Source organism: Cebus imitator, unplaced genomic scaffold, assembly GCF_001604975.1.
Source record: "Cebus imitator isolate Cc_AM_T3 unplaced genomic scaffold, Cebus_imitator-1.0 Scaffold176, whole genome shotgun sequence".
NCBI lineage: Eukaryota > Metazoa > Chordata > Mammalia > Primates > Cebidae > Cebus > Cebus imitator.
Window position 1 is genome coordinate 2193582 of NW_016107491.1, and position 10611 is coordinate 2204192.

Below are 10611 nucleotides of genomic sequence, written 5' to 3' on the forward strand. Positions count from 1 at the left end.
ATCCCAGAAGATAAAAGAAAAAAAATCAGGTTTCATTACACTGCTCTGGCACATAATTAACCAGTTTAAAGAGATAATAAGTGAGTTGTGTTCACCTCTAAGTTAGAGCTCAGAAATTTTCATTTTTCCACAGAGAAAGGGGACAATCATTTATCTAGCATTCACTAAACATAACCCCTGAATATATACTTTATTGAATCCTCTTAACAATTCTATGATATACAGAAACTCAGAAATGACCAATTCTTTTGAAGTTACATTGGTAATAAGGGGCTGGCTGTATAGTGCAAAGATTTACAAGTATAAACTCTGGAGCCAGACTGACCAAATTTTAATCCCAAACAGAGCTGGGTAAATTACCCTCTTTGCCAGTTTTTTGTGTAAAGTGAGTCTCACTTAGGGTTGTTGTAAAAGTTAAAAGATTTACCTCAGAGAGACAGTGGTGGACAACAAGGACTCCAGGGGCAGACTTCCTGTGTTAGAATCCCTGGCATGGTTACTTGCCAGGTTAGTAAATTTGGGCAAATTATTTAATCTCTATGCCTGCTTTCGAAACTGTAGAAAGGGTAATAACAATACATATCCTACTGAGAGAATTAAAGGGGCTAGTATATTTATCACTTGTAGTTGACTTGTCTCTCTTCTCTCCTTCTCCCTAAAACACTGAGAACCTTTGCTGGCCCAGTAAGTGTTAACTATTAAGTGATAGATATCTGAACCTAGGTATATTTGACTCCAAGCAAATTCCTTGTTCTACTGTTTTTAATAAACTACTTCCCAGAGAAACCTGGATAAGTTATTGGGCTGGATGGTTCAAAAAGGCTTCTTCCCTTTTTCCTGAGTTTAGGATCAACCCTTACCTAAAGATTAACCTGATAAGATAGAAAAAAAGGAGATTACAGTCAACCTGAAACCGAAACCACAGTTAAAACTAGAGGAATAGCAGTCCTCATTGGATTAATAAGGTCCCAAAAGTCATGTGGTAGTAAAGGAACTGCGTGTTCATGTGTGTTTCAGAAGACAACTTGGGAAATGAACACAGAGGAGTGCAAGTTGGTAGTAAGAAAAGGATGACTTCCTGAGGCTCCAAGGAGCCTTAACCTCAGTCAATTCCAGGCTTCACTTGAAATACCCCCTCTCATCCTTAAGTAATCCCATTCCTTTTACAGGCCAGCCTCCACTCCTTAAATAAGATGTCCATAAAAAGGGAAGCAGCGGAAGGGCGGGTCAACACTGAACAGTACTCCCAAATAATGGAGTCCACCTCTTGGAACATTAGAGTAAGCAGAGGTTGTCACTGTTTTACCTCATTAGTTTTCTCCCAAATGCACTAATGTATTTTTGTTGTCCATCCATGCAATATATATTATACAACTGGTTAATCCATCTTCAAGTAATCAACATTTGACTTTGGCTGTTGGCAGCTGTTCTACACTGGCAACCAACTTCTCTTGCTCCATCCTTTACAACACCTGGATCCTGTCTCTCTAGGTCCCTATTACTATTTCCTTGCTGATACAAGTTTTTAGCTGGATATCTTTTATTTGCTTGCTCTAAGCCCAAGATTATTTCCCTCTTTCCATAATCAAACTTACTTTTTCCTTTTTTTTTTTTTTTTGAGATGAAGTCTTACTCTATCACCAGGCAGGAATGTAGTGGCACAATTTTGGCTCACTGAAATCTCCACCTCCTGGGTTTGAGTGATTCTCCTGCCTCAACCTCCAGAGTAGCTGGGATTACAGGCATGGACCACCATATCCAGCTAATTTTTGGATTTTTAGTAGAGATGGGGTTTCACTATATTGGCCAGGATGGTCTCCATCTCCTGACCTTGTGATCCACCTGCCCTGGCCTCCCAAAGTGCTGGGATTACAGGCGTAAGCCACAGCGCCCAGCCCATAATCAGGCTTTCTATTGCTCAATGCCAACTTCCATTTGTCACTGAATTTTTGTTGTAAGAAAGCAAACAGTATATGCCATTTGGGACTAATGTGTTAATTTCTAACACATTAGTGTTTCATAATCCTGTTTCATATATTCGTTTTGGAAAATATTAATACAAATGAATTCATCAAGTTTTGGAGCATTTGAAGAGGTAAATTTTAAAAAAATGGAGGAAATATAAAAAAATGGGCAGGAACTAAGCACTGTATAGACTGTACAGATCAGTCTGATTGCTTCCCCTAACGTTTTTATTTATAATACACTATCAAAATAGGTAATAATAATAGCTGCCATTTACTGAATATATACATTTATATGGCAGGCACTTCACACGTGTAGTCTCATTTAACTCATGGGAGCTAGTTGAATTTTGCAGATGAAAATTGTGGTCCCAGATAGACTTTGCAACTTGTCTAAAACTATAGAGCTACTAATCTGAAACATGGTATTCAAACCCAGGTCCCTGATTCCAAAGCTAGTGCTCCTTTCATTAAATTATCCTAGCTGATGTCTCTTTAACTTCCTTAGAGTCCCCAAAATTTGCATGTTGTTTTTCCACAGTGAGGGTCCACAGAGGTGGCAGAAGCGGTAAAGAAGAGGAAAGAGGTAGTTAGGGCAACCATTATTTTAAAGTCTATTGAAAAGTGCTGCTTAAAAATACATGTTTTAGTTAACTATTAATTTTGAGCAATTTAGAATTTCAGGTCATACAGCTGTAAAATGTCCCCAAGTTAACCAGCTTCTGAAATAATTATCAGCCTTCACATGTCAAAATAGAGTATAAAAAAGTAGTATTTTCCCCTCCAAATTTATAACAGCCACGGAGATCAATTATCTTCTTGGAATAGTTATTGAGACATGCCGGGCTTCTAGGAAAATTGAAAAAAAAAAAAGTTACCTAGAGTATTAAATAAAGCAGACTATATCATTTCCTAACCAGGTTGAATAACAGAACAGTCTCTATAAATCTAATTTCACAAATGCTGTAACTTAACACTACAATTCAAAATATTATTGTACCCCTCCAGCAGTAACAATTATCAATGTTGCACCTGGGTCCGACAAACTTTATTATGGTATTTTTTGAAAAAGCTCATCAGATCCCTGGACCTGAACATAACAGAACATCCAGATTACAACATTTCAGGCTCAGAGAACCTTCCTAAAGGCAAGCACCAGACACATTTAGAAGGAAACTACGTTCACTGAGAAACAACTGGAAGAGTTGAACATTTTCTTCAATAAGAACCCATAGCCAAATCCCAGTCTTCAGAAAGAGCCTCAAAGACACACATCCAACAGTATTGCAGGTTTGGTTGAAGAATGACAGAACAAAACACAAGGAAGCAAAATGCGTGCACATTTAGCAAAAGCAAGAAGCTCAAAATGAAAGCATATTTAGCAACTGCAATTACCTGAGGGTGTGGTCAAGAACAACCCTTCTTAAAGAAATAGACTCACCTCCCTGATCCCCTAATGACGACTATCCTGTAGCTCTAATGTATACAGATGATTGGGTACTCTCCATGCCAACAAGGTGAGGGTCTCTACAGATAACTCCGTTAGCCACAAAATAACCCATTCTGGCTGCCAACATTTTAACAAACACTGCCTCTAACCCAAATTGAAATGCTAAGTTCGTTCTTCAGGCATCAATTATAATATCTTATGGCTCTTCCAAGTAGAGAGAGACACTAAACACAAAAGGTGACATATTATAATGATTCCCATACAAGAGAATACTTTTCAGCAACGAGGAACATATTAGAAATATACACAACAACATGGATGGATCTCAAAAACACTGTGTGGTGTGAAACAAACAAGGACACAAAACACTACCTACTGTATAATTTATATGAATTCCTAGAGTGGTAAAAACTAATCGATCCTGTCAAAAAAATTAGTGGCTGCACATGTGGAAAGAATTGAATAGAAAGAGGCACAAAACAAGTTTAGTGGGGTGATGGAAACGTTTCAAGTCTTAATTAAGGTGGCAAGTTAGCTGGGTGAATAAATTCCTCAAAACACATAGTAAAACACAAAACCAGGCTTAATTTCACCACTCTGTTAGGATATTTTAGTTAAAAAATGGAGTTGTCTTATTTTGCATTTTTCTTTGGAGACATCTTCATTATTGATACTAAAATTGCTTTCTCTTTACCTAAAAAATAATCTTGTCACAAGATGACTGGAGGCATAATATATACATCATTTTTAAAGTTGATGGAAACTATAAATAACTTTCACACATAATGCCTTAAAACAAAAATACTAATCCTACTAATTAAAAATAATTAGATATAGTGAAAGTTCTACAATGCATAAAGTATAAATTGTTACATGATATTTAATTTCAGTGGGAATTTTACTTTGTACCATGGTCCAATCTCAAGGAAAACGACATCCCTAAAATGTGCTGGGTTTTCATAAAACTGAATGCCATCCAATCAGCAACCCCTGAGATTTACCTAAGTGCCAGGAATCCAGATGGTTCAAATAAGGTAATAGAAAACACAAATGCACAGGTAATATTTTGTTTTTAAGTGTCTGACTACAGTACCTGATAACAGTTTTAAATAGCACAAATTAGTAATAAGAATACCAGTTCTCCTTCAGAGTTGGAACTTGGCCAAAGATACCAAAATTCTTAAGCAGTTTCTTAAATCCAATGAGCAGACTTTACACCTTATGCGGTAAAATGGTCATAGCCTTTTATAATATATCCAAAGTATAAGATGTCCTATTTGTGAGGAGGATTAATAGCAGAAATCGAGGGAACAAATATTTTATTGGGGGCTGTATGATATGTTTATGTAATGTCAAATATGGTTCACTTTTTAAGGAAACTCAATACATTTGTTGGACAAGTGCAGAATAAGTAAGAACATCAACAGCGTTCCTCGGCCGTTAAAGGGCTACAGGCTCAATGTGTTAAACCACAGGCACAATGGGTTAAACGAATACGTATACACACACACAGAGATACATAGATCACACACACACACACACTCTAACAAACTGGGTTATGGGACTTCACACATCTAGTGACACTGAAACCTAATTTCATTTTAAGGCGTTGTTCTATTTAATCCACTTCAGAATGAAAGTGTCAAGCGCTGCGTACAAGACACTGGATTGTGATGTAAAGTCTGTCTATTCTTTATGGGACCTGAAACAGTTTAGAGGTTGATCGAAAAAGCAACCAAGTCGTAATCCGTTGGTTCGAAAGAACCACCCCTGGGTGAGGGGTAAAGAAATAAGGAACACAAAGACTCGTACTGAGTTAGCCTTCCAGAAACTCTGGCCCAAGACCGTTCACCGTATTTCTTCAGACATAAGCCTGGAAACGTCCTCAATTCTGAGAGGACTAGCAAAGGACAAAACCCTGTGGCAAGCCCGGGGGTCATTTCGCACCCGGGTGCATGGGTGGGTGATCACGGGCGTGTGGGCGGAGAGGCAAAGCCCAGCTGCGGGGGCGCCAGCAGCGTCACTATCATAATGAGAGACAGCCAGCGTCATCAGGGGGCCGGAGAAGGAGCAGTGGGCCACACAGACCTAAGGGACGAACACGTGGCCCGAAGAGGCGAGCCGGCTCCCAGGGAAGCCCGGAGCCGTGAGGTGGCTTCCCCGAGGTCTCGCGGCGTGAGTGGGGGAGGGGTGGGTACTCACTTCGATAATCTTCTCCTTCTTTTTCTGCTCCGCTTTTTTGCTGCCCCCGGCCTGAGCCTGTTTCTTGGGGGGCATTGCGGAGACAGATGACACTGGCCAGGCTTAAGCGCAGCTGTATACTGTCAGGGGTTCTGGCCCTGCGGCAGGAGGAGGAGGACCGGAGCCTCACTAGACGCACAGCACGGAAAGCTAGTCGCTCATTCGCCCCGTAAACTCGGCCTTTGCGACAGGTCGATGTCGCAGAGCATTGTGGGTAGCCAGGAGCGGCTCCCGGAAGCGGAGCTGCGCGTGCGCGTCCACTGCGTCCGACTCTGAGGGGGCGGGGACGCGACGTGGGAAAATGACTACTCGTCACGCGTGATGTCTTGCACCCGGCGAGCCCTTTCTAGATGGCAACAGGGCTGAGGATGAATCTGGGCGAGCTGGTTGAATCCACGCGTCTGTGCTTCCTCAGTCCTCTTACGCTTAGGATAGAGCGACTATAGTCCATTGTCGACTCAGCTGGAGACTTTTCCTGCCGGCCCAGTTAACGGTCCCCTATACCATCCCCATCGTAAGTGACTACTAAGTAGCCGCAGCGACTAGGGGTTGCTCCATGACCACATTACTCAGTTACCTTCTTGTTCTCTGGCGAGGCAGGGATGAATGGCCCGTGAGTGCAGTGTGCTTCAGATTCCTTCGAAAGATTATGAAAAGAACGGAAAAAGTTAACTTTCATTTGAAGGGTCTCTTTCATTTGAAGAGCGTCTGAGATGGTGTCCCAGAGAAGAAGGCACTTGAACTCCTTAGAAGTACTGTATTAAGTTATTTTGAGACTTCAGGAGAGTGCCTAGGTGATTCCTAAAAATTCCTTTATAATATGAAAGTAACCAAACTTAGTCTGAACTTGTGTTTGGTAACTCCAGAAATTGCTTGGCACATTACACACACAGTTTCATTTAGTTATCACAACAATTAAGTGGGAGTTGTTACTGTTTTCGTTTTCTAGATGAAGCAGAGAAAGGATGAAAGATGCCCAAGGTTATATTAAGGAATGAGCCAGAAATTCTAATCTTGGCAGTCTGGCTTCAGCCTATTTATATGTAATGTTACCTAACACTATAAACTTAGATCCTGTTTGAAAAGATACTTCAGTGATGAATGGCCCCATTGATTTTCTTTTTTTTTTTTTTTTGAGACGGACTTTCGCTCTTGTTACCCAGGCTGGAGTGCAATGGCGCGATCTCGGCTCACTGCAACCTCCGCCTCCTGGGTACAAGCAATTCTCCTGCCTCAGCCTCCTGAATCCATTGATATTTGTACAAACCAAAATACTATCTTTTAAAAATGTATAATGCTTGGCTGTTTTTTTTTTTTTTAAATTGATTATTGTGTAAACTATTTCTGTTAAAAAGCGTTGTGGAACCAGGGGTCATCTTTATAGATAAAAGTTTTATTCTTTTTCATTAAATTGCCGAGGGAGAAAATGATAAGCCCCCCTACTTAGTCAAATTGATTATTTACTTAGTCATTTTCTACGTAAGATAATATCAAGAAACCCCAAGAATGTTTGTGTGTGTGTGTGTGTGTGTGTGTGTGTGTGCGCAGAAAAAATGTGATAGCTATTAAAAGGAATTGTGTGGAGAATGGTAGTTGTAGGTAGACACTTTTTGTCATTTGGTCTCCTGTTGCAGGTTAATGGGCTCCCCCCTCTTTTACGTATTTTCGTCTTTGTTTATTTTTTGTAATTGTTGTAGTTGTTGGCAGAGGGTGGAGGGATGCAGCCAGCTACCTCTTTACTCAGTATTACAATCTCTTTGATTATTTGGGGATCCTCTCCTTTGAGACTTTGCATATGGAATGTAGTTGTCTTAACTTCCTACTTTTAGTGCTCCAAAGATACTCTTTGGGCCTTTGATTTTGAGTAATTTTACAGATAATTATTATTATGAGGCAAATGAATTATAAGTAACAAATATGGGGAAGCTACAAAGAATCTAGAATCTCATAATGTTATGATAATGGCTCCAGTTTCATGGTCCCTAACTTCCTCTGCCTCCTTCTGACTTTTGCTTTTGTTTTTTCCTCTGACGTGTAGCCCAGATAGAAAACAAAGATTCTTTCTTGCCTCAGGTGTAAAATACACATTTCTGAATATAGTCCGTGCTCTCATAGCACTCTCCCTCATCCATTAATTTCTTCATACATTTTGGAAATTATGAAGGCCAACTCATTGAATTCACTGGAATCAGTTGGACTTCATTATTTCTAAAATATATGAAGGGTAAGTGGTTGGAAACAGGGTAAATGGTTTTTCATGGTCTCAAATAACAAATGGAAGCAGGGCTGAGAATTTTATGTTTTCTACTGCTATTTTTTTGACCGTAAAATTCAAATGTAACTTTCACAAAACAATGCTTAGAAGGCATAGTCCAAAGGTTACAATTCAAATACCCAAGAAAGCAGGTCTATAAAATTGAGTATCAGGATGAGTGAAACACGTTAGGAAGTTGTGGGAACAGTGTTAAACCTGAGATAAATGCCCAGCATAAAAGAACTAAAAGTAAAACTGCCAAACCTGACTGCTTTGATTTGGTAGACAGGCTGTGAATTTACTGCCTTGGATAAAGCCATTTGGATAATTTTACATCTATTGGAATGTATCAGATGTAATAAATTAAGAAGTAGACTTTGTACTGAATAGAAATTATTGTTTGCTATCCAGCATTCTAATGTCCTTCTGTGTAGGAAGGATATTTATATTAAAATATAGTAATTATGTAAAAATATAGGAATTATGTGTTACATTAAAATTTCTACTTTAAATGCAAAACAGCAATTTTCTCCCTTTTCCTTATTCACAGAGTCAGATCCTAGATACATGGTTTAAGATTGAGCAGGTAAATTCTCCCTGCTAGATAAATTCTCCCTGCTATCGCCCCACTATGCCTAGGGCTTTTAATCTCAAGAAAACAAGACAAGGACTTGAGAAGAGTGTAGGAGTTTTTCAGGGCATTAGAATACATGTATGGTATTACCAGTCCAGTGGCAGCAGGCCAGTGTGGCAAGATCCGTACTATTCCTTATTTCTTTGCTATTATTTCTTGCTTCTTTTATTTTCCAAGCTTGATTTTCCAGGCTTCCTATAGACTCTGTGAGCAATATTTCCATAAACACATTTGCCAAAGTTGGTATTTGTTGTTTGCAACCAAGAGCTCCATTATAGGCTGAATTGTATTCCCCAGAATTCATATGTGGAAGTCCTAATGCCTACTACCTCATAATGTGATTGTAGCTGGAGATGGGGCTTTTCAAAGGGTGTTAAAGTAAAATGAGACCCTTTGGGTGGGCCTTAATCCAATCTGACCAGTGTCATTTTTAATAAGAGGACATACAAAGAGACTCTAGGCACGTATGTTCACAGAGGAAAGACACACCACATGAAGACATAGGTAGAAGGTGGCCATCTGCAAGCCAAGAGAGAAGCCTCAGAAGAAACCAAATCTGCTGACACCCTGATTTCAGACTTCTAGCCCCCAGAACTATGAGAAAATAAATTTGTTTTTTAAGTCACCCAGCCTGTGATACTTTGTTGTTGCAGCCCGAGTAAACTAAGACAGACTCTGATTGGTAACAGACCAAACTATGCTATGGGTAGTGGGCAGAGGCAAGACCACTAATTTATCTAAGAAATTTTTGTCATAAAGACAGGACTAATGTGGCCATATAAATTGCTGATTTGTTTTATGGGTTGAGGCACTACATTTTAGGTAATATTCGGATTTATACAGTGAATGCTTCAAAATTCTGGCATGTAGTCAGTCTCCTTTAAGACTTTTTTTTTTCCCTCCAAAGTAATATATTACAAAAGATTTGCCAGTGTTTCAGCAGAGCATATAAAATGTCTTTTACCTTGTCAGTTTCAGTTTCAATAGTGTAAACTTTCACTCCAGCCTACACTGACACAAAATTTTCTTAAGTGGATGACTTCAAGTGGGTGACTTCTCTGTTTCTACTTGAAATATTTCTCAGTGCCATTATGATGATAGTTATTATGGCATTTGTCAAGAAACCAAGATGTAAAATTTCCAAATTTTTTTTGCCTCATTGATGCTAAAATCCTTGCCATGACTTAAATCAACTATGTCATTTCCCTAGTAATAGTTTTCTAATGACTTCCCATGTCTTTCTAAATGCAATATAAGGGATTCCACATCTTCCTCAGCCTATAACATCTGCATTTTATCTTCTGTTATTTTAGTTCTTACTCCTCATTTTAGGCCAGCTTTTCCCATTTACCACCTCCATATTCCCTCACTACTCTTATGTGCCTTTGAACTTTTCATAGTCATATGTATATACTTTCCCCACTCCCCCGCCCAAAAATCTACCTAGCTTCCATCTAGGTATCATAAGGATCCTCTTTCAAATTATTTCCTTCCTACTTCACAATCCTATTTCAGGGCCACATTTTTACTTGGACTATTGCAAGTGCCCCTTGTTTCTCTTGATCCAATTTCTTCACAATGCATTACTCCAAAAGTAAATTCTCTATTGTATGAATTTGCTAGTGTCACCCTATTTTATAATTCCTTTGAGGACCTCCCATATATGTATATACAGGTTTAAATTTGCATTGATGATTCTTCTATAGCTATAATAGTTAATTTTCCTGTAACAAGTGTAAACATTTTTCATACATTTATATAGTCTTAGAAGTCAAAATCAAAACCCTGTAAGGATTTTTTTTCTTCTCTGTAAGTTTGTAGACTGAGACATGATATTTTATTCTTCTATGTTTTTCATAACACATTGCATATTTTCTTAAATATAGGTGCTTAATAAATGTATATTTCAGTGGTTCTCAAGTTATGCTCATATGAAAGAGTTCAGTAGGTTGGACTAATATGATCTACTAAATTGAATGATGATGGGTTTCTAATTCACAGAAAAATATTTGTGTCAATTTTAAGCTTTCTTCCCATGTACTCATTCGTTTTTTGTTTTTTTTTTTTT

General features: G+C 38.8%; 1 protein-coding gene across 2 annotated transcripts in view; it reads right to left on the minus strand.

Annotated features, from left to right (window-relative positions):
- The window catches only part of ZC3H15 (zinc finger CCCH-type containing 15), a 22600-nt gene extending 16234 nt beyond the window's left edge, over nt 1-6366 (minus strand). For both annotated transcript variants that reach the window (XM_017545062.2, XM_017545061.2), the window contains exon 1: nt 5617-6366. In XM_017545062.2, coding sequence (XP_017400551.1) covers nt 5617-5691 — 75 coding nt within the window. In that variant the 5' untranslated portion in view covers nt 5692-6366. The remainder of the gene's footprint in view (nt 1-5616) is intronic.
- Nucleotides 6367-10611: the final 4245 nt, after the last annotated feature.